The sequence below is a fragment of the Schistosoma haematobium genome, chromosome 5 (assembly GCF_000699445.3).
Source record: "Schistosoma haematobium chromosome 5, whole genome shotgun sequence".
Taxonomy (NCBI): Eukaryota; Metazoa; Platyhelminthes; class Trematoda; order Strigeidida; family Schistosomatidae; genus Schistosoma; species Schistosoma haematobium.
This window is the reverse complement of record NC_067200.1, coordinates 4,143,222-4,168,098: the sequence shown is the minus strand read 5'-3', so window position 1 is coordinate 4,168,098 and position 24,877 is coordinate 4,143,222. Positions and strand designations below refer to the sequence as shown.

At 37.7% G+C, this 24,877-nt stretch overlaps 1 protein-coding gene across 2 annotated transcripts; it reads left to right on the top strand.

Annotated features, from left to right (window-relative positions):
• Nucleotides 1-2,685: 2,685 nt before the first annotated feature.
• Nucleotides 2,686-21,824, top strand: RBM28_1 (RNA-binding protein 28; the record flags this gene model as incomplete). Of its 2 annotated transcripts, XM_012939205.2 has the most annotated exons (7): nt 2,686-2,785; nt 6,853-7,033; nt 7,140-7,317; nt 10,388-10,611; nt 11,798-11,944; nt 15,067-15,141; nt 21,325-21,669. In XM_012939205.2, exons 1-7 carry the CDS (start codon nt 2,745-2,747, stop codon nt 21,667-21,669), a joined length of 1,191 nt encoding a protein of 396 aa, XP_012794659.2. In that variant the 5' UTR covers nt 2,686-2,744. The 2 variants fall into 2 exon arrangements, with proteins under 2 accessions (XP_012794659.2, XP_051064715.1); XM_051217330.1 differs by having other exon boundaries at nt 6,853-7,317; nt 21,325-21,824.
• Nucleotides 21,825-24,877: the final 3,053 nt, after the last annotated feature.

Below are 24,877 nucleotides of genomic sequence, written 5' to 3'. Positions count from 1 at the left end.
AAGTTATTACGTCCAAAAGTTAATGTAACAATAACAATTTATAAATTAGTAACACAAAATAAAAGTTCAGGGACGTTACTTAAATCAGCTAGTTGTTGCGTGTTCCGTTGAGTTTTGGTCCCAAAAATCCACAATTATAAATGAGTAATAATTCCAATGAGGTAAATATGACTCCAGTAAGTTTCTTTGACGTAGGGTGTAATAGAAATGGCACAGCAGTCTAAAATGCGGATAATATTCGATTTAGTATGCGATTAGCTTGATAACGCGTGAGAATAAAACAAGGAGCGTGTGTGTAGTATTGTGTTTGCGAACGACCAAAAGTGTGTCACGCTATGTTAGTATCACAACGGAAAAAGTGTTCAAGGTCATTGACTAAAACAACACGTACAGTCATTTAATGATGAATGTACATGCAGTGAAAAATTGACAAAACAAATACAAATAATATTAAAAACTATTTACAAAATAAGCTTGTCAGTCATATCTCCACAGAATGCTAACTTCTTACGGGCGTTCACTCAATATTTATTATCAGTACTGATCAAGAAATAAGAAAAGGAAAATTGTTGAAATACTTTGAGCTGAAAATTCTATGTTGTACCCAAATTATAATATTGAATAAGGCTAACAATAATAATTAATTTTCGTTAACCACTCTATGTCCCGTTGTAGGGCTTCTCAGATTGATCGTTTAGCTGGGTTTGAGTATTATTACACTGAACACTCAGTGTCCTTTCGTTCACATATTTAAGCGTGAGATAGATGTCGAATGAAGCTATCTACTTGAAAGGTAACTCGTACTCTTCAACTATCGACCGTACGGAGTGTTTGTTCTCATAGCGACGATTTTCATGTATCTGCGGAATTCGTGTATTTCATACCTATTTACTTGTTTAAATAGGGCTGGTGTTGTAACTGAACCTATTTATTCCTGGTTTATATGCGATTTTGGGCGTGTAGCCAAATAAGTATGGAAGACACTTGTGAAATCTCCTGGGATTCTAGTAGCTTTGGCCTTCGCTGTTCATGAGGTCCATCCTAATATAACGTTAGATACCAGCCCTATACCACAGGTAAATTAAAAACACAGTAGTTGAGTTGGAAACGGTTATAATCACAAAGCCATTAATATTACTTGTACAGAATTATCATGAAGAATATCATGACTAGGCTATATAGTTCACAGAGTTGTTAAACAAGATTAAACAATCTAGCTTACAAAATTAATGCCAATTGAGAGAAAATAAAGATTGTCGACGACCTACAGAACACTATCCTATCATATTGGATGGATCAAAACTGTCATTTTAGAGAGTATTAATCAAACCATAAATAGAGAAAATAAAGGCTACCAAGGTTGAAGATCGAGTAAAATAAAAGGATCATATTCACGAGAAAATATGCGAGAATAGATTTTTAAAAACAAGCATACTTGTTCTCTGTTTGAGGTAGGACGTCTTCTCCCAGAATAGGTCAAGTTGCCTCCTAAAAGACTCCTGGGAAGTCGCTTGAACTAGCTCGGCCGGCAGCGAATTCCAGCATTTGACAAATTTTAAGGAGTAGAAGTTGTGTCTACAGTCAGTTCTGCTATGTTTTGTCTCCAGTTTTTGGGTGTTACCCCGTAGGTTTGTATTGGGACTAAGCTTAAGTGGGTGTTCAAGGGGATACTGTAAGCCATCAGAAGGTCACCTCTAAGACGTTTATACTCTAATAAGTTAAGGTCAAGTGATCGGAGGCACTCTTCATAAAGCTTGAATTTGAGTCTCCGAACTGATTTCGTGGCTCGCCTTTGGATACGCTCCAGAGTGTCCTTATCTTCTAGGAGTGAGGGAGGAAATACTATGTTTCCGTACTCTAAATGGGAACGAGTAAAACTGTTGAAGATTATGTGGAACGTTTTTCAGTCAAACTGGCCAAAAATGCGCTACAATGTTACCAGTGCAAGGTTTGCTCGAAAGGGATTTTTGTAACAGTTAGCGTAGGACTTCAGATCGTAGGTTACCGGCACTCCTAAATCTTTTTCAACTTGGAATACTTCTAGAGGGGAGTCGCCTAAGTTGTAACTGTAATCTGCAACATGACGCAGATGGACTACTTTACACTTTGAAGTGTTAAAGGTAGGTTCGTTGTAATCTGCCCAACTTTGAAATCGAGTTAGATCCTCCTGAAGTGCCAGTATATACTCTTGGTTGCGTATCTCTCCCCAAAGTTTCACGTCATCAGCAAAAAGTACTAAGTCTGACGTTACCTGTTGAGGAATATCATTTATGTAAATCAAGAAACGAAGAGGTCCTAGTACTGAGCTCTGGGGGACCCCACTAGGACATTCCATAGCCTGTGATAAAGTGAAATTAATTCTGACCTTAAAATGTCGATTTTTCATGTATGAAGTGAGCCAGTCGATTAGAGGTGGTCTGATACCCAATCGTTTGAGCTTATTGATAAGACATGTATGGTTAACCTTATCAAAAGCTTTTGAGAAATCTAGGTAGATAATGTTAACCTTCCCCTTGTGATCGAGGATGCTTGTCCATCTGTCCACCACAGTCAGCAGGTTGTTTATACAAGAGTAACCCTTCTTGAAACCATGTTTTAGCTGTTCTTTGTCTTTCTAAGTTTTTTCACTAATGCCGCCCCACATAGGATGAAGTGTATTTTGGAACGTGTGTCAACCTATCAAAAATTGACGTTACATTGTCCTTGTACGTCCTTGAGAACACTTCAAGGGCCTCTTGTGTCTCATGGTGTCCGATACTTCAGAAGGTAGAACGATATTTATCAGGTAATATTGATCTTGCTCTGTTGTTTAAAATATAGTGTCAACCACTAAACTTAACGAAAAGTGTTTTTTGACGTCGTGGACGTTTTGGATAACGAAGTCAATAATATTGACTTGTGGTGAGTAATTATAATTACTCACCACAAAGTTATCATGCTGTACAGCATGATAATATGCTTAGATACTATTATAGGCATATTTCATCTATAGACACTGAACATCAGTAGTTCGTCGAAACGTCATTTCATATACGAATATATTCGTACATATGTACATATTTGTTGCGTCAAAACTTTACTCTCGAAACTAAACACGGGAGTCATGATACATTCTAGTCCTCAGTCATAAGGATAGTAGGTCTGTGGACGTGTGTTAATGCTTGTGTTCCAAACTCCCTATTTTGAGAGAAAAGTTTTCCGTTTTAGAGGAACCGCTAAAGAGAGTCTTGGATATCCAAATAGCACAGAAACCCCAAAATTTCCCTAGGTCTTAGAAAATCCCTAAAACTTTGGGGAAAACTGCCAATTGTGATTGGACTTCGGGGAAGACCTCAAAATGGGGAGATTGGGGTACGCTGATGGGATTGATACCACTTGATCGAACAAGGTGTTTTAGTCACTGATCACTCTATGGACATAAATGGAATCCCACCTTGAGTATATTTGGTCGCGGATTTTTGACGTTTTTTCTGCTTCCTCGGACATAATCAGTTTTAGAGGGGCAAAAAATAAGACGCGTTAACACCCAAATCATCATAAAACACACGTAATGCTAATATAAGGTCACTTTACTTCCCACGATAAGGTCAGTCAGTCTCGTGTGTTGTTACGGGTACGAGGGCTGATATCACTTTCCGGCTGTCCACACCGTGGAAGGGTACTTCTTGAAGAACCTGAAAAGGAAGATGGGTTAATGTTGGTCCTAACGACTCGGGAGCGTGACCGCAGAGCCCAAGGGACAACTGCTTGAGGCCGGTCGCACACGGCCTTTTCGTGGTGGGTTTTTAATGTGTTAGCTCCGTTCTTCAAAGGGCCTTACCGCCGGAGACGGATATAAGTGAGGTAAGGTGAGGAGTGATATCTTTAAGGTCGACATTTTCTAACCCCTTTCTCCTTTGTAAGAAGGCAGCATCGCTGCAGATGCTGGTTGTCCGAGGGAAACACCTTACTGCTATCACACCCCTCTGCAGTCAGCAGTACGACTTCGCCCTCAGACCTTGAATTGCTGCTTTTAGTCTCACTGTTCTCCATTCGACCTGCCTGGCATGGTGGAATCTGTAGGAACATATGTTCCAGCCAATATTAGCTCGGTTGGGTCATCACGATAGGCAAGCACGACCGCCGCGTCAAGGTAGCAGCTACGGTCCAGCCTACGATAAGGTAAGGGGGAAAGATCTAAATGTTTAAGTGCTCATTGTAAGGGAGTTCAGAAAGACTCATCACTAACTTCGTTCCCACATGCTGGACACTAGGGTGTCAGCATTACTCATGTCTGTAACTATTGTAGTTAACTTAGTGTACGCTACTGAACCGATGAGAAACGAGAAAAGTCATGGTGCAGAAAGCGAAGTAGGGTTTGTAATTGGTGTTGGGAGTTAGGATTATTTATTAGGATTAGAGTTCCCATCACGAACTGGTGTATGATGTAGGAATCCTAAAAAAATCTTTTATGGTAACAGTTGTTGTTACAGTTCGTATCATTTTAAAAATGCTTCTTTTACGTTAGACTATTTAACTAAAGATCATAACTTCACCTAGCTTAGGGCTTTGCTTACATGTATACAGCTTGTAAAGTCAATATCGACATCAGAGTTCCTAGAACATCATAAAATCCAAACTACAGTAGTTCAGAAAAAGCGGCTATATTTTAGATTATAAAAGTTTCATCTTCTAAATATAAAAGTAGGTTAACGGAATCAAATCATATATATTTTTGAAGTACTACTTAAATTTGTTCGGACCACTGAACAAGAAATGATAGTCACGGAGTGCTACATTGAGGTTGTAGATAGATTGATGAAATTTTGAATTTTTATAAACTAAGGTAACGGGTTTGCACTTTGCATGCCCAACAGCCTAACTGGACTTGCTATGTTTGGCAGTGTGGAAATGCGTTGTGAGAAAGCTAAGGAAGGGGAAGCCAGATCAAACATCTTATAAGTCCATGAACTCTGACTGTTGGACTGATGCATGTTCGTAGGTGTAGGCTGTTTGATTGAGATCGGAAAAATTATCCTAACCTAAAATCCATTTCATTCGGCGAATTAATTTTCTTCAGTCATGTTTCCTGTACCCAATCTTTTCTGCTTCCGCTGATACTGTTATTTTTCTAACACACCGGCATGTCTTAATAATTATTACCATGCTGATATGTGGCAACATAAGTTGATAATGACTGACTTATTTTCATCTTCCCACACATAGTGTATGCCTTCCACGGAACAATTTACTTTGTAACGCTGTATTAGCGATCCTTTCGAAAGAATGAGTTTATTTAGTCGGACACGTGGATTTAAAATAACTCAGTGCCGTTGTTTTGCTCGGTTTTAGCCTTGGGTCATAGGTTTTCAAACTTGAGGTTTGATAGAAACATATTCGTTATGTCATGAAAATACCAGCTTTATAAAACTTGATAGAAGTCAGTCATCGGGCCAAAGATAGTAGAATTAGCCTAGTGTGTGAAAGAACGTCATGCTATAGTATGTCATCAGGTAATTATAGGTTAAAAGCAATAATTTTACTGTACATATGAGAATATTATTATGATGGTTAGCACTAGTAAAGCGATTGGGGACTTTTAAGACTTGTTTTTGTTATTCATTTTGATAGTTTTTTAGTTTTTTCTAAAAATTATTTCTGGGATGCCTCAACAAATATACCTCACTCGGTTTGCAGCTAAATGTTAAGCATGTGAAAAGTTTTAATGTGATTGGTAGAACAATTCTGTTTGTTGGGACATCTGACATACATAATCTTATTTTTAGCGTAGTCGGCTACATTTCGAAGTTCTGTTTTATTTTGGAAATTATTATTATTACAGATATTACTGATAATTGCACACTAAAGTAGTGCAGATACATTTACATTTTTCCTGTTTATTTGGGCTTTTAATGTTTATTATCCACTTTTCATTCTCGATTTGTGACCTTAATTACTTCAATGTGTATCATTTTGCCTAATATTTTATTTATGCACCGTAAAAAAACTTCAATGGTCAACGCATTTCAGCGAAACTCTATGCTTAGTATGTTTGCTACAGTTCATAAAATGCTCCGTCCAAACTAGAGATTTGACCGGTTTAACAAGTATATCGTCGTATCCATTCTATAAATGAGTACGATATGTTTACGGTGATCTAGTCAGATTTTACATTAAGTAAGACATACTACCAATTAACGTTATATTTGAGTTCTTTAAAGTAATTGATCGACATTTTGTAACCCAGGATTATAAACAGAATATGACAAAAACTTGGTGACTAGTTTTGACTTTTTGTTATAAAGAACCTCGAAATAATTATTTCTGTTGCATTTTTTGCATTGTTATTGCCTATTCTGCAGCGATCTTCACGTTTTATAGCTCTGTCAACTAGAGTCACTTAGCATTATCTGCACACTACTATTTTTTAAAAATATATGAACTAAACATTTTATCCTTTTTTAAAATGAAGATTTGGTTAGGCAGTCTAACTCGTCATGTACATTGTTTCTTAAGAAATCTATCTTAATGTGCTTCATTTCGTTTGATATGATCCTATCAAAACCCACTTATTCGACACTAAACGTCACAAGCGTTTGAAAGACTATGCGCTATAAGCACTTTCTCTAGTGAATGAAATGCTTATGAAGTGGTTTTTTTGTAGTTCTGCGTCACGAACTAACTTCAATAATCTTCACACTCCCTTGTACTTAAGGAACAGTCATGATTACTTTGGTTGATATTTCGCTCTTTCTTAACCAACTTCTTTCACTTCAGTTATTATTTCGTTAACTTGCATTTTCTTCCAAGTATGGTGTTGAAAACAATTGTCGTTAATACCGGTTATATCGTTCTGTACTTGTATTATTTCAGAAACCTATCCTTTGATGTGGAAGAGGATGCATTATACACATTTTTTTCACAGTTCGGACCCCTAGAATTTGCGAAAATAGTTAAAGATCCAGCAACACAACATTCCCGAGGTACAGCCTTTGTAAAGTTTGTAAATGCTGAGGATGCATCAAATGTCTTACAACAATCTGATAAACCTGAGGTTAGTTGGAAAAGATTATGTTTTATTGATAAGTTGTTGTGTACTATATTACACTTCATAAGAAATATACTCAATTCCATAATACAACGGACGTATTTTTATTTAGAACGCTCATCAATTTTCTTTGGAAAACCGAACTTTAAAAATAACAATTGCTGTTTCTAGAACAGAGGCACAAAATCTACGAAAAAGGAAACACGAAGATGATGCTTCGGAGGGTCTTATAGGCCCTGCAGATGCTGTAAAGCAAAAGGGACGTAATTTGCATTTAGCATCTATTGGAAGTAAGTTGATAATCTTCCTGTGTATACGCATTTTAAATCATCTAGCTTCGTTTCATATAATGATGATCAATTTAATAATACAAATTTACAGGTTAATGAAATGCGTTTTGTAGACCTACATCATCAGAATTTTATACACTGTAGTCGGTTTCATACTCAGTCCCGACCGTTGTTGCTACCTTGACATGGTGGTCGGGCTTGCCTATCGTAATGAAGCAACCAAGCTATGCTGACTGAAACAATCGTTCCTTAAGGTTCTAATATGCCAGACAGGTCGGTTAAAGAGCGGTAAGACTAAAAGCAACAAACCCAAGGTCCGAAGGCGAAGTCCTACTGCTCACTGTACAGTGATGTGACAGCAGTAAGGTGTTTCCTTCAGACAACCAGCATGACAGCGATTCTGCCTTCCCACAAGGAGGGGTGGGGTCAGAAAAGGTCGACCCTAAAAATGCACACCTCGCCTTATCCCACGGATATCCGTCTCCGGCGGTAAGGTCTCAACAAGTACGGAGCTAACACAAAAATTGCCCATAAAAAGGTCGTGTGTGACCGACCTCAAGCAGTCATCCTTTGGGCACTGTGGTCACGCTCTCGGGTCACTGAGACCACTCCTAATCCAATTTTATTTTCAGGTACCTCCAGAAGGCCCCTTCCACGGTGTGGGCAACCGGGAATCGAAAACCACCCTCATACCTCTAGTAGCACTCAAGACCACTGTGTTCATAATCGACCTCCCTCTTCAATGCCGATTATTCCTCCTACATCGACTTTCAACACTAAACTTTCCCTTTTGGCTCTTTTAACTGACTCATACTCAGTGATTAGGTCTACAAAAACATAAATTTCTTAAATGTTGGTATCTTTTAAATTGAGGAAGTTAAATGAATATTATGATATAAATAAAAATCACTATCAAGTATGATTAGATTTTATGACATCACAGTCAAGTTTCAAATAAAACGAGGGGTAATTCATTATAAATATTTAGAAGAAAAATTTACTTATTTCGGTTGAAATTGAGAAACTTCCACTTTTTTGTTCGACTTTTTTGTATAAAGTATCATTGATTTGCTTGTTTGTTCACAGGTAAATATACTTACGGTGTAGAATCTAAACTTCAAAAGGAGTATCTTAGCCTTCAGTGTTTGAACTGAAAGCAAAGAATTCCATACCACTAACATATGCTGTATTTTTGAAATCTACTTACAAGATCAATGTTAGTCATTCGCAGATAACATGAAAGTAAAGTTTCTGCACATCGTATCAGTACAATCGTAGTTTAAGACTGCCACGCACACCCTAACCTGAAAGTCTTCATTTTCTTACTTATCTCAAATCACTAGTTAGTAACTTTATAAACTGGTCCTATATTTTATCTTGACCCTATCCATTCAACACGGAGCTTTGAGATAGAAGTTGGCGGCCGACATTATAACGACTGTAGTTTCTCCTCATCCCTAATGATAATTTTGGGGTTACAACCATAAATATTTAAAAAAAAGCTGCCGGTTCGAGTGCTACTGAAGTATATGCTCGATATGTTCAGGTGCACAATTTTTGTCCATCTACCAACCAAAGGACGAGTTTACTGTACAGCAGTTCGTTCCGTCCTACTTTATGTCAGTGAAACATGGCCGGTAAGAGTAGAGAATATCCGTAGGTTACTAGTATTTGATCATAGGTGTCTTCGAAATATTGCTCGTATATCCTGGGACCATCGAGTAAGTAGTGCAGTTGTTAGGGAACGGGTACTAGATAAGGATGGCAAATCAATTGATGACATAGTGAAACTTGATCACTTGAGCTGGCTCAGATATGTGTCACGTATGCTCAACCATCGACTGCCTCGATGTGCGACGTTTTACGGCTTATGAGTTGGTTGGAAGAAAGCTAGGGGCGTCCAGACCAAAACATGGCACAAATCCATGAAGTCACTGACGAGTGGGCTGAGCCATGTTGGTAGGTGTAGACTACCTAGTTGGGATCCGCGAGACGATAGCAACCGATGATTAGAGACCTTGAATGACATGGCTCAAAATCGTTTGCAATGGCGCAGGTGCATCGACTCTTTGTGTTCTTCTAAATTCTTGTCTTCTGAATTATTCATGTCCCTTTCTTTCTTTCTTTCTTTCTGTTTTTTCTCTTTCAAAATTTATCTCACCGGATTATACTCCTTGAATACCATCTACAAACCCTAATGTTTCCGATTACTGCTTATACTCTTACCACCTCCACCATTACGGGATTTGAATCGACAACTGCATCTCTGTGCTAATGTGGTATGGCAACTCCAACTGATGTACATACGTACGTACGAAGTTCTACGTTGTTACTGACTGACAATTTTTGTCGCTTAAATATTTAAAGGTGTAGCTGGCTGAACAAATCCTGACTGGTGATTACCAGAGCTCACTGCTCTTAAAAAGATAGTGATCACACAAATTACCGGCTTTCATGTTCACACTAAAACAATAATAACTGATCATACCATTTTTGAAATTACTAATGTTATCGGGCAAAAGTTTTGAGAAGTTCACGGGGTAGGAAGGGGTGAGAAACTGTGCATTAATGCAAGGGAGGGTTTAGATTATAAATTTATACTATAGTCGTCGAATGGTGCTCCGCTAAAGAGAACCTCGTGTGATGTGTTCGAATTTCGGCCGCCAAGTTGCATATTCAAACTCCGCTTCACCTATTCTGGCTTATACACCCAGTTATCGTCACTAGCCTCTACACTTACAATATGGCTAAAACTAACCACTTTGTGCGAGACTTGAAGATCCTGGGTTCAATCTCCAGTATTTCCGTGGATGTGTACTGCTGAGTTGTTCCACTTTCAGGACAAAGCAACTGTTAAATGCTTATTGGGTTTCAATGGTTGTCCAAGATCAGTCTGTATTATGAACCATGAATGAGACGGGAGTCCTTTCAAACTTTATTCATAATAGTGAATAGGAGGAAGAATTTGAAGACTGACATACATCGTATTACACGATTTCTTCCCTCTTTACCATTTTTTGAATCAAAATATTTATTTTACGTTTTGTCGCTTTCCTCTTGTTTCATATAGTTATTCGTCCTGGGTCATCTGAAGCTGAAGGTTTAAGCAAAGAAGATTTAGCCAGAAGGGATGCATTATTGCGAGAGAAAAAGAAGAAACTAACTGATCCAAATTATTTTATTAGTGATGTTCGATTATGTCTACGTAATCTACCCTTACATGTATCCGATGATGAATTAAAGTCTGCTTGCATGAAATTTCTAAAGAAAAGTACAGACCACCGAATTTTAGAAGTGAGTGCGCTTAAAATGTATGACTGACGTGTTTTTATTTAAGTATTGTTATGGTCAATTTTTAAGGTTCGGTTCGCTCATACGTTTGGCGTTTTTTATATATTTACTGGTAGTTATTGTATGATAACTAAGTACAAGGTTGCGTCCTAAACTTAGATACACACATATTGCACCAGTACAGGAGATAATAAACGGCGGTAAGAGTGAGATCTAAACCCGTGATCCAGTAATTAAATATGTATATATTCAGTACCTTAGTTGTTAAAATTCTCGTTTACCAACCCCTATATTGCAGGTTCGAACCACACTCCGTTGAATTCGATTTCGGCAGCTGAGTTGTGTCTGTACCCCTTATACAAAACTGCCATTCAGTCATAATCAACATACAATCTGGCATAAATTTGCTTTAGCCTACTTTCTCATACCATATTAGCACCATGGGATAAAATTAACGAGATGAATAGCATAGGTAGTCGAAATGATTATAATAGCAGTGCTACCGAGATAGATCAAACACTGAGAATATGTCATTATATGTGAAAATTATCTTTGAAATATGGTCTAAAAAGATGGAATGAAAAGGTTTGTTCAGAGAAATACATTGGTTCTTGGTTAAATGAGTTACATTGTATTTTTTCAATCTTTTCGAACATATCGTATGATTGAAATATGTGTGGTTTTGTTTTTGGATTCTTGAATTTGAAGGAGATATTTAAAAAGAAAACAGTTGCTCATGTAAGAAGTGGATTTTCTAGGATTCTCCTTTGAAATTTTGAAACCACCTTCAACGAAATCTAACATGTACACTACTCAACCTGAATGTCGTTGCTAAATCATTACTTTTGTAGTTGATCATATGCGATTTATGGGACGTTTTTAATCCACATCTTATTTTACCCATGATATACTAGTCTTTTGTTTTAGAGCTTTCGATACTTTTGATCTTATAATAGACAATTAGTAGTCGAAGAACTAGGCGTATTGACCTGTATTGAACTTCTCGTGTCAAAACCACATAGATCTAGATAATATCTGGCTTCTGATCTATCGGTTGGAATCCACTTTGTGTTCATAACCCAATTGAATATATAAAATTATTTACTGTTATTTTTATACTGTAAATTTACAAAATTGTTTTTACGGTTTATTTTGTTCTCTTTTCTTTGGTTTGCAATCTTATCATCAGTGTCGTATTATGCGTAATCTTCAACCAGGTAGACAACAATATCGTTCACTTGGCTATGGATTTGTTGCATTTACCAATCATGAAAATGCATTAAGTGTATTGTATGGTTTAAATAATAATCCGAATGCATTCCCACCTAGTAATCGAGTAAGTTAATCGTCCTATACTGTACAGTAGGTTATTTAATTTAATTATTCACTTATTTATAAGAATTGATCTATGATTCCACTTACTGACATCTCCCTTCTATTTTTTTAAATAAAACCTTGTTCTGGCTTCATTCTGGCACTCTGTTGAATAGTTAGATGATTAAGTGAATCTCGGGTGTTTTGATCAAAACCTGTAAACTACTGTTTTTCTGTTATAATAATTTGTCGTAAATTTGATAGTTGATTGACTTATGCACTGTAAAACAATTATTTGGTATTCATTGAAGTACCCGATTTTCATCCAATTAGGTCTTGGTATCGAATCCTACCGTATGTATTTCATCCCAAAGTCGAGTACATAAGACTGGTAGTGTTGTTGATCTGTCTAAATTGCTATATGATTTAATTGTATTTCTGGGCAACATAATCAGTGCTTGATTCATGTAGAAGTGACCTTCTTACTTATTCCACGAGTCATAAGTTTTTTTGTTCTGAAAGCCTTGTTTGTATTCGTAGGTTCTTTATATATAATATACCCTTGTGGACCAGGGTAATTTTACATTGGTTTTCAGGAGAACCAGACACCATCCAGACTTTCATGTGACAACTTAAACAGTACATCTCAATCCCGTTTAGCAGCGGAACCAGACACCGTATAGGCTTTAACGCTACAATCTGTATAGTACAGCTCAATCCTGTGGCACAACCACACAGGTACCAAGCGCCAGTTCTTTTATTCAAGTTGACTATTTTGTCCAGTTAACCTCTAATTATGTGGTTTATTGACCTTTTTTGTATAAGTCGATATATCGGGTATCTTCAACCAAACTTTCGATGTCTTCCCAAACGAATTTGTGTCTGTGATTGTTTACATTCATTTAAATCAGTCATAACATATCTTTTAATATTTAACGTTTATGTTTGCGAAAGTGAACGAAACGTTCACTTTGTCGAATATACTGTGTATCGTGAACATAAACCTGTTCTAAGTAAAATAGATTACGTTAATGGTGAAACTACATTATACAGACAACCTTAAGCGAATTTGAGGATGGCCTTATAATTAACCAACCAAAAATAGCCAGTCAGAATGCAGTTGTTGTGTGAGAGCTCTAAAATATAGAAAAATAATGAAATCACGAAGGATCAGTAGTTTGGAAATAATTAATGAACTTATTAGTGCTAAATATCGATAATTTAGACTGGATATCGTTGTTCTATAATCAGGAGAGACCCGAATTCTCAGCCTTACATTTTTAAAACCTAATTCCTCACCTTAAGATCTCTCGACTCCAGCTCCTAATCCTAAAAACTTCTAGACCCTAACTCCGAAACGTAGTACTTCTAAACGTTGGCTCCTAATCCTAATACTTTAAACCTTAACACACACCTTAGTCTTAGCCCATAAGACCAAAACCGCTCAACCCTAGATCCTAATCCTACAACTTCCAAACCATTATTTTTAACTCTAATACTCCTAACTTTAACCTTCCTAAACTTAACATACTGACTTTAACACTTCATTACACAAGAAGACTACTATCCCGTCCTTTTGAAATACGAATTCTAATAAAAATCATGAGTTTAAGCAACAAGCTATCCACAATAACGTTTTTAATACACACATCGGCTAGTTTAATTTTGACTGATCGTTTAAGGGCATCGGTTTTACCTTATTAATATTGCAATTAACTCTGTTTACATGCTATTTTAGTTGGTACACTTTAATATAACGTTTGGTGGCGAGACTATAATATATGTATGAACCTGTCAGGTTTAAGATAACAGGTCTTGGATTTTGGCACGAAATTCATTTATCTATTTGACTAAGTAGCGTTTTGGCATTTTAGCTGGTGCTAGTTCGTGATGAAACCCTAAATTTAGTTCCTAACCTCAACCATCAAATGTAAATCATATTCCTGATTCCTCACTCTGCTTTATAACCCTCACTTGGTTCTAGTTAGTAGGTGAAGATTCTCAAGATCACTTTAGCGTCACTCAAATGTCGTCCATAAATTATAGTCTCATCGGTTTGGTAAAAGATTGTAATTGTTTCACAAAACATTCACTATCATGGAGATGGAACAGTTACTTATTGTGTATTAATATAGACACTGTTCCAGTTATAGTTCGTATAATCAAGAAAGAGAGAGTTATCAACGGATAGTAAATTTATTAGTCCTAAACATAAGAAATGAATGTACAGTTCTTGTATTTAAATCCGTTTACAATGGATGTTATTAAGATTATGGCAATTAAATGATTTTAAAAGTAGTCAGAATGAAAAGTTCACAATTTCGAAAATGATTGGGATTATGAGCCGATTGATGTAAGACCACCATTGAAAACCTGGAAGCACTGAACGGCCGTTTCATTTTATTTTGGGACTCCATAGTAGTGCGCATCCACGATCCCGCTCGCAGGATTCGGACCTAGGGCTTTCAGTCTCTCGCGCGAACGCTTAACCTCTAGACCACCGAGCCGACTGGCATCCAATGTTGTTAATGTCTAGCCTCAACCAATCTCCGAAATTGCGCGACCAACTTCCATTGTACTGTGATAGATACCTGTCTCTACTCGACACGGATTAGCTCCTCACTAGAACTCCGAGAATTCCCTCACGAAGCTTATGCCTGTTACCTCTCGTGGAGGGGCATAGGCTACTCACTAGCGTTCTCTATCGAACTCTAGCCTGGGCAATCCGTTCCACTTGTTTCCAGTTGATATTTATTCTCTTGATGTCTGCTTCCAATTACCTTCAGGATCCCAAGTTAGCACTTGCTTCGTTATGCAGTTTGATGATTTCCAAAGTATGTGTCCTATCAACTTCCATCGTCTTTTCCTAATTTCCTCTTCAAATGGAAGTTCGTTTGTTCTCTTCTACAGTAGGCTGTTGCCAATGGTATCCGACCAACGGATCTGAAGATTCTCAAATAGACAATTGTTTATCGATACTTTTACTATTTTGATGATGGTTGTGATAGTTCTCGAAGTTTCAGCTCCGTACAGTGGAACAATCTTGACGTACTGTAATTAGTACTAATATCTAATATGAAAATTTTGCCCTATTATAAGAATAATTGTTTACATTTGTTCGCTCTTCTTTCTTCTGTCCAATAGCGACCAATTGTTGAATTTTCATTGGAAAATATGAGAGCGTTACAATTAAAACAGAAAAGAGCAGAAAAATGTTTGGTAAGTTGCAAAAGTTTATATAAATCTTCGTACTATTACGCAATATTATATGGTATTTCATTTATTATACACAGTCATCGCCGATGTGCCACCTGGCGTCCTCCCTCTGCATCTCAAGCCTGGACTCAGATTGATCACATCGCGATCAGCTACCGCTGGCGTGGTTGTATACAAGACTGCCGATCCTTTTGGAGTACCTATCTGGACTCTGACCATGCCTTGGTCTGCGCCAACCTTACCTTACTTTTCAGTGGACAACGAAGTGACCGCCATCAACGGATTGATATTAGCAAGCTGGTTGCAACTTCTGTTGCAAGTAAGCATCGAACCGAGCTAAGTTCCAGGCTATCTACCATTCCACCGAAAAGTATAGATGAGCATTGGTTGCAATTGCATGACTCCATGAAAATGGCGAGTACAGCCAGTTGTGGGTTCGCGAAACGTCCCGCTTATATGCACTGGGTTTCTTCAGGTTCCTTACAACTTATTGAAGCCCGTCGGTCTACTCCGGGTGACCGTGAGTTTGACCATAAACGAAGGATGTTACGTAAGGAAATTGGGCAAAGCTTGCGTGAGGACCGAGAAGCCTGGTGGTCGAAGCGTGCTAATGAGCTGGAAGCAGCAGCTGCATCTGGTAATTACCGGAAGCTCTTCCACCTCATCCGAGCCACTGGCAGCAAGAAGTCTGGTGTGAGTGAAACAATCTACGAGGATGATGGGATGCCAATCACTAACATCCATCGACGTCTTGGACGATGGGCAGAAATTTTCGAAGGGCAGTTCAACTGGCCTGATGCTCCGGCAACATCGGTCAGACTGTCCTGCCCTCCATGGCCGGTGACGACTGATCCACCAAACGAGGAGGAAGTCCGCAAGGAACTCCAACTCTTGAAGCGTTACAAATCACCTGGCCCAGATGACTTACCTCCGGCTCTTTTTAAAGATGGTGGTGACTTTTTGACAAAGGAATTGACGACGTTGTTTACAAAGGTTTGGGAACTAGAGAGTGTACCAACATCATGGAATGAATCGATAGTTGTCCCTATCTTTGGAAAGGGTTCACGTCGTTCCTGTAACAACTATCGTGGGATAAGTCTACTTCCGATTGCGTCCAAGCTATTGGCTTCCGTCATTCTTCGTAGGTTGTTCAAAACTCGAGAAAGATTGACTTCTGAGGAGCAGGCTGGGTTTTGTTCTGGTCGAGGATGTACTTTGGTATGTGCTTTGCACCTTCGAAGTGCAAAGTACTTCTACAAAACTGGCAGGATTCCAATCCTGTACTCACCCTGGATGGTGAGCAGATAGAAGTAGTCGAGAAGTTCGTGTATCTGGGTAGCTGCATAAGTGCCGGTGGGGGTGTGAGTGATGAGATCAATGCACGTATAGTGAAAGCCAAAGCGGCGTATGCCAATCTGGGCTACCTTTGACGCCTTCGTGATGTTAGTCTGGCTGTAAAAGGCCGGATCTACAACGCGTCGGTGAGAGCAGTTTTGCTCTATGCTTGTGAAACCTGGTCTCTCCGAGTTGAGGATGTTAGACGACTCTCTGTGTTCGATCATCGCTGTCTCCGAAGGATTGCTGACATTCAGTGGCAACACCATGTCAGTAATGCAGAGGCTCGGCATCGTGTGTTCGGGCACAGAGATGATAATTCAATTAGTGTCAACATCTTGAAACACCGACTTCGGTGGCTTGGATATGTTTTCCGAATGTCGTCCCAGAGAATTCCACGTCGTGCATTATTTGCCGACTCTGGGACTGGTTGGAAAAAGCGGAGAGGTGGTCAGTGCATGACATGGTGTCGTGGTATGAAAGAAAGCTGCAAAGGACTGGCTTCTGTTGGACCTTCACGACTCCCTGGTTGGGGTCTGAGACATGGTGCTGCACAGTGGCAGGAGACGTTATCAGATATGGCTCAGAATAGAAGCCAGTGGCGATCCTGCTGTAACCTTCTTTTACTTTCTTCATAAAAAGTGGTTGTGTCTCCCTTACTTGAAAGATTTCTTCCGATTGTACCTTTGCGTTCCCTCATTACTACCACACTACCTTACACCAATCTCTTCGTTATTTTTCTCTTTTTTTTCTATTTCTTTTCGAATTTTCATTGTTTTGTGTGGCGCATATATATTGTCGCTCTCTTGTACCAATATTTATGTGTTCAAATAAATAATATAATAAATAAATTATGTGGTATTTCATTTATTATACACTTATGTTTTGAGTCGATCGTATCATCCATCCATCTTAGCAGTCTCTATATCGTCCGTTATGATACTAACTTTGTGATTAGAGGGAAAATGTGAGAGGTAGTCAGTTTATTACGTGGCGATGTACGGAATAAAAGCTTTGTAGGACTAATATCTTTTTGTTCACCATGATTCATCGGTTGGTGTCCTAGAGAGATGGTGAAATCATTGGATTAAGTTGTTTTTAGATGTAGCTTTCAATAGAAAGCAGTAACGATTCATCTATAGTGTTCTATTACAATCTTCGTATAAATGAAACAAACTTTCTTCTTTGAAAGACGTCTTTCTTGATTATATTCTTAATTGAACTGTATCTCTGCTTATATACCTTTTTTTCATTAACTTGTTTATTTATAATTTAACTCTCACTCCTTCCTGTAACCCTTCAGAATTTCACTTTACTTGTATGGCATATCCTTATTTTGGTTACAGTTTGTGCCAGAATGTATATATATTAAGTAAAATAATCACTAATATATGTATACATATCCCTCAATCAATTCTTAGTTCTGAAATTACAATTATCACACAACAGTAATTTTTAATTCAAATTGACTCATTCATCAGGTATTTAATTATGAGCCACACCATGATTTTGGAATTTCACGCCTGTTATCCCTTGTGTAGTATCGGCCCCCTTATCATGATTCTCCAATCAACTCTGTCCTGAGCAATCCTTTCTAGTTGTTTCCAATCGCTATTCATTCTTTTGATGTTTGCTTCTAATTCCCTATGCAATGTGTACTTTGGTGTTCCTCTTTTCTTTTTCCATTCAGTTTGTTGATTTCCTCAGTGTATGTCCTATCCACCTCCAATGTCTTCACCTAATTTCCGCTTCAGCCCGAAGTTGGTTTGTTCTCTCCCACAGTAAACTGTTGCTGATGGTATCCGGCCAACGGATATTGAGTATTCTGCGCAGAAAATTGTTTATGAATACTTTTATTTTTTGATGATGGTTGTGGTATTTCTCCAAGTTTCACCGCCATACAGTAGAACTGTCTTGTAAATTATGACTTTGATATTGGTTGACAGTTGTTTTGAGCTCCATATATTCTTCAATTGTGGAAGTGCAACTCTTGCTTTGACAATCCGTGCCTTCATATTTGCATCAGATTCTTGACCTGCATTTGTTGGTGTGTATGGGATAGAAGAGTTAGGTCATGTGCAAAGTCGTTATTGTCCAGCTGTATCCAAGCTATCTATTGTATTTCGTGCTTCCTCTCACATGTGTGGAGGTCTGCATAATCCAATCAACCACCAGAAGAGATAGATAAAGAGAGAGTAATCAGCCTTGTCTGACTCCGGTCTTCACTTGGAATGCATCCATCAGTTGTCCTCCATGCATGGCTTTGTAGTGTAGTCCGTTGTATGAATTGCGTATGATGTTGACGATCTTCTCAGGCACACCATAGTGTCGAAGAATTTTCCATAATGTTCTTCCATCCACAATGTCAAACACTTTTTCAAAGTCAAGAAAGTTGATGTATAGTGACGAGTTCCATTCAATCGATTGTTCAACGATGATCCGTATTGTCGCCATTGGTTCTGTGCACGATCTATCCTTACAGAATACAGCCTGTTGATCTCGAAGTTGGGCGTCTACTGGATCTTTCATCCGGCTCAGTAACATTGTTGAAAACCCTTCTTGATACCGGTAGTAGTATGATGCCTCTGTAACTGAGTTCTCACACTTTTCAGATCTTTCTTTAGTATCTTAATCAAGTATTCTTCTTTCCAGTTTGTCGGTACTTGTTCTTGCTCCCAAATCTTCTTGAATAGAATGTGGAGCATGTTTTCAGTTGCTTTTATGTCTGACTTCATTGCTTTAGGTCGTTTAGTGTCAGGTCCTTCTGCTTTTCTACTCTTGATTTGTTTGATAGCCATGGTGATTTCTTCAATTATTGGAACCGCAACATAAATGTGAGGTTCATTGATACTATCTGGTTTTGCAAACCGAAGTCGCTGGGAAGGAGTTCAAATCTGTAGCTTAGTGACTGAAAGTCGAATGCCTTAAATAGTACTTCACAACTCCATACACACAACAGTAACTGTATATATAGCATTGCTTTTGAAGAATGTTAAATGTAAATTTAGATGTTATGGTTGAGTGAGGTGAACTGCAAAAACATTTAAAATCAAAGGGTATTGAATAACTTGATATGAGATGGAGAATGTTAATAGCTCAGGAGAATGATTTTGGCGAAGTCGCACTCTCTGAACTCAGTGGTTTAATCATGAAGCTAATACTATCCATCTAGACGATTTCATTATCAGCACTTACTTCAAAAATAAGTGGATAAACTAAAAAAAAATGAAAGGACAAGAGAATGCATGCCGAACATCATCTATAAAATCAGCAGCTTTAATTCTAGAAAACATATCAGACAAAATAACCTCTCTATTAATCTTTGCTTAAATAGATATCGATCAGGTTTCAAGTTCCGGGATATATCTTCGCCCATAACCATGCTTCTGGACAGTTGTGGATGTACCTTCAGCTAGCAGAATGTTGAAATTGTGAACGAAGGTTATAAATAAGATCAGAGAATCTTTAAAAACTTGCTATCTAGATCAATCAACAAAAAACATTGAAATGATTTATCAACTATTTAGAAAAATCATAAATTGATAAGAGGTTAATTACTATGTCTGAGAGGTGAATGATCCAAATCAATAACCAAAACAAATTATCAATCGCTTCCGGACAAATTTTAATAGTTCTGATGTTTCTGTTCACGATACTTTCTACAAAGATAATGAGTGTTTCATAATAAAACCATTTGACTCAGAGACTACCATTTCACTTAAATCATTGAAACATTATTTCGTCTTAGTGTAAAGTTTATTAGTATTGATCACCTAAAACCCTACCACCAGCGATCGGATCCAGAAACTGTTGTAGTTTCTTAGTGAATACAGTATTATTGAATTGAAGGGAGTCCTAAAGTAGAATGAATCAGCTAGGTCGTTTATTATGGTTCTTCTGTTGTTCAGTATTTCTTGGACTACTATACATCACTCGACTCTTAGCAAATCACAAAAAAATATCAGGGTGAACCCTGTATATATATTCCGATAACTCGAAAAACAAACATCCAATGGCAAAAATTTGAGAGTTTCTATAGAATTTACATAAGAATCTTTTAGTATCTTCCCGACTCTTGTATTAGTACCGATTGGTTGAGAATAGACTAATGTTATTATTGTGTTCCGATTTGAGGCTAATCACAGAGTAAAATAGTTGTTATTATTATTGTTATTATTATTACTATTATTATTACTTAAACACATAAACATTGGTACAAGGAGCCACCAAACAGATATGCGCCACATAAATCATTAGATTTATGTGAGGGCTGAGAGACTGCTCGGGTGCCCAAACTGAGGCAGGTGGTATTTTTAGGGGACCACACTCCAAGCCTTTAACCTAATTGGTCTAATCCAAAAGGCAGTGGAGCAACGTTAGGAGATGCATTGCCATTGTAGAGAGTGACCAACAATGGGTTCATACGCCATTTGTTTCCTTAGGATCCTTGGGCCCGTGTGCAACATTGGAATGGAGTCTGGATTTACCATCTCCTCTAGGAGGACCCTTCATGTTCACCAACCTGGTTAAAGCGCCGAATATTCGCGTTTCTTCCTCTCATTTTTGTAAACAACAGTAATTCCGCGAGAAGGCAGTGAGTAGGACTTTCCTGGCAGTGGGTTGTATGCACGTAGTCATGTGAGAGCATTTGGCTAGGGAGAGTTGACTCTCCCCACTCTCATCTGTACCAGGGCATTTGGGGGGGGGTAGAGTGTTGCTGAACTGGATGAAATAGTTAGGAATTTTTTTACCTTGTTAATCCTTCTCTACGATTGATATGTATGTATATATTTCCTCATTTTATGTTCTCTTTTTCTTGATTTATTTCCCCCCCCCAAAAAAAACAAATAGATGCTTCAGTCTAAAACCAAAGAATCATCATCAACACCACAATTATTCACAAAGAATGTTCAAAGGAATCCACAAAAGACTAAGTCTATATTAACATCAAAGTCATCTAATTCAACAATATATAAAAAGTCTAAAATGAATAATAATCCTAATTATAATAATAAATTAAAAAAGAAATTATATTTATCCAAAAATAATACTCAACAAAAATCATCAATTTTACCAAAACATTTCGGTCCAAAAAAACGTCATCGTCATCGTGGACGATTAGCGGCAGCAGCAGCAGCATCAAAACCAAAACAAAAGAAAACTCGAAAACAAAAACGTGCAGCTAAAAATACATAAGATTATGTAATAAATAAAGAATAAATAAGAAAATGTAAATATGATGATGCTACACATGGATAACAATCTCATGTATATACACATTCGTCAAGTAGTTTGTTTGTTTGTTTTGTTTTCGGTTATTCTTATTACTGTTGTACAATTTATTTGTTGTTACTAAGAGGATCAGTCATACTTAATGTAGAATGTGATATAAGTGTGTACATCGATTCACGTTATCACAACATCCTTGTTATATCTACAGGTTTGATTGAGCACTCGGACACTAGAACCCTCCCAATTCGCAAATGAAAAGATAGAAGACAAGTGAAAGGAATGTTATTCCAAGCAGTGTCAATTATGGTACAAAAATGTCAGGTATTTATAGTTTATTTAGAAGAAAACGAAATCATCATTATAGTTATCCAATCTACACACAGGGCGTTATTACCGTTTGTCCAATAGGGAAGCTACACGTAGGGATTCTGGAATATGCTTCCAAAAGATGATTGGATGGAATATCATCGGCTATTTCCGAGATTCTTAGAGCTTCTTCGAGTTCACCCGTGGACCGTACTCACCACCCCCTTTAAAGTCTGTTGTGTAAGACTTTGTTCTCGGATCCACCTGAAACTTGGTTACTGCATTCCTCTAGGGGTCCATCACTCTCAAAGATGATACCGCTTTGCCCTTGCGTCTTTTATATCTTCTACATTCGCGCTCCTGAGGGCTTTTTTGAGGTTAATCCACGAGCAATTGAAACTGGAGTCGGCTTTGTGGGATCAATGTTCTGTCGTCCCTTTGAATTTGATTTATGTGTTTTATACACGTTCCGACATTTCTCCGGATCAGATACAGTACACTTCCGATCTGACGTTCTATAACACCTGGTTCCCACTTCCTATCACCTTGATACGGTTTGAAAGGTACCCTTTCGTCCACCTGGAAGCTACGAGTGACCGTACCATACACATTCGTGGGTTTATTTGTCTTTCTGGGCGGCAACATACTGTCCGGATTTTCCTTCCGAACATACACCCGACCGGTGGCTTCCAAAAGGTGTTTGATGGATTATCTTCCGCTCTTTCTGAGCTTCTTCGAGCCTCCTCGAGTTCACCCGTGGACTGTCCTCACAACTCCATTAGCCCAGTAAGATGAAATTGTTAAAATAAATCCCAGAGTACTAAATGTAGTTAAAATAATAGCGAGTTGAGCAGATAATATCGATTAGCGAAATATATAAAGGTTATTTAAAAACTTAGGATCTATGAGAAAAGCAAAAAGTAAATGGACCTTTACCATTACAAATGATTTTGAGACATGTCATTGAAAGTGTAACTTTTGGTAACGATAATCACATGGATCTCGATTAGTTAATCTGCACCTACCTATCTACATGTCTCAGTTCAACAATCATTGTCATAGACTGATCACATGTCGTAGTTTAACCCTCCTGTCTTCCTTCCAATCTACTCATACACCAATCATCATCATGTATCGTGGTAGTCGGTGGTTGAGTACACGTAATGCATGTCATAATTATCTCAGTCGATAAAGATTCACTACTTCACCAGTCGATTTTCCATACTTAGCTAATACTCCGCTCCTAGCGTTAGAATTACTAATTCAATAGTCCCAAAATGCACGAGCTATAGTTTGAATACACCCACGATCGAAAATTAGTAACTTACGTATATCCTCTATTTTTAAAAGCTTTGTTTCATAACCGTATAATAAGCCGGAACGAACTGATACATAGTATACTTGTTCTTTAGTTAGTAAACGGATATCTTGTCTACTATGTATGGGAATCAAGTTGACGAAAGCCAAACGGGATTTCTGAATCTGGTCTAAGATCCAGTCGGACAGCAACCTACTAAGGTTGATGAGACTTTTAAATTAGGCGGTCATCGTACGCTCAACTACTTCACTACCTGTTCTTAGTTTCGCCATGACTCACACCAGTCCCTTATAAACATTTTGGATTTAAAGATAAATTGATCCATACCAAATATGTTTGTACTGTTGCTTAAGATGATCAGAAGACGTTTTCGCCAAAATGAACTATTTCATCTGTGTATTCTAAGTCATTAAGTAAATCTGGTAGAAGGTGGATTCCTGAGAGTTAAAACAATCAGTATTATCTTTATAAAGATGTGTGTGATGAATTTTAATAAAAGTGAGAAAAGTGACAAACTTTGATTTTGAGTTAACTAAATAACTACTTTTCGCAGGTGTAGTAGTTGAAACACTTGGCTTTTTCTATCACTTCTTCATCGACTTCCGTTTATGTAGTCACACTGTATCGTTAGCCTTCACTCAACAGAATTTGTAGCTCACAGCCAAGTAAATAGGAGTCTGTACTTCGTACCTAATTAAATGAACTGGTAATATTGGCTAACAATCTGAGTTAATGAGAATTGGGAGGTTCTGATTGGCCATGTTTTGACTTAACTCTCTGAGAAAATAGACATATACTATAGGTCAAAACTGTGGGTTGATTTTAAGGGGTAAACATACTTATATGTGAAGGATATGAGTATATATTTGGTCCGATCAGACAATAGAAGTTCCATGCTCAATCCTAGTTTTTTCGCTCAAGTAGCCGGTTTAGGCTAGAAAGCATATACATCAGTAGCAGACTCGGAGAACCACGGAGGATAACAATGACGTGTATGTATTCAACTTAGTAGCTTAGTATAGTTTATTTTACTAAATATCAAGTCAGAATTATTCAGTGAAGTATACTAAAACTTTGAAGTAAACTGATTAGAGTTCGTATCTGTGAGAAATACATCAAGCATATGGTTTTTTCTAATTCTTTATTATTGGAGAGGATTTTATGATTAGTAATAATGTTTGGGTCTGGTTAAATAAATGAATAGAATGATGATCGTTAAATGATTTGCAATGATACAGTGTGATTGAGTGTTAACTGCTCGTATAGCCGAATTATCCACTCAAACAAGTTGAATTGATATGGTAGAGATGACTAAACGCTAGAAGAATAAGTTTATCGTATTCAATAACAGTTCATGTTCGTACATAAATAATTAGCACCAAAATAAGCATGACTAGCTGTTTCCGATTTTGTAGAGGCCTTGCACCCATATATGACGAAGATTTACCAAAGGTAATAGCCTTTCTTTACAAACTTTCCATTGTTATTATTGATACTGTGTGTGGGGAGAGCCCTCCCTCTCTATATGCTATCATATGGCCACGTGTA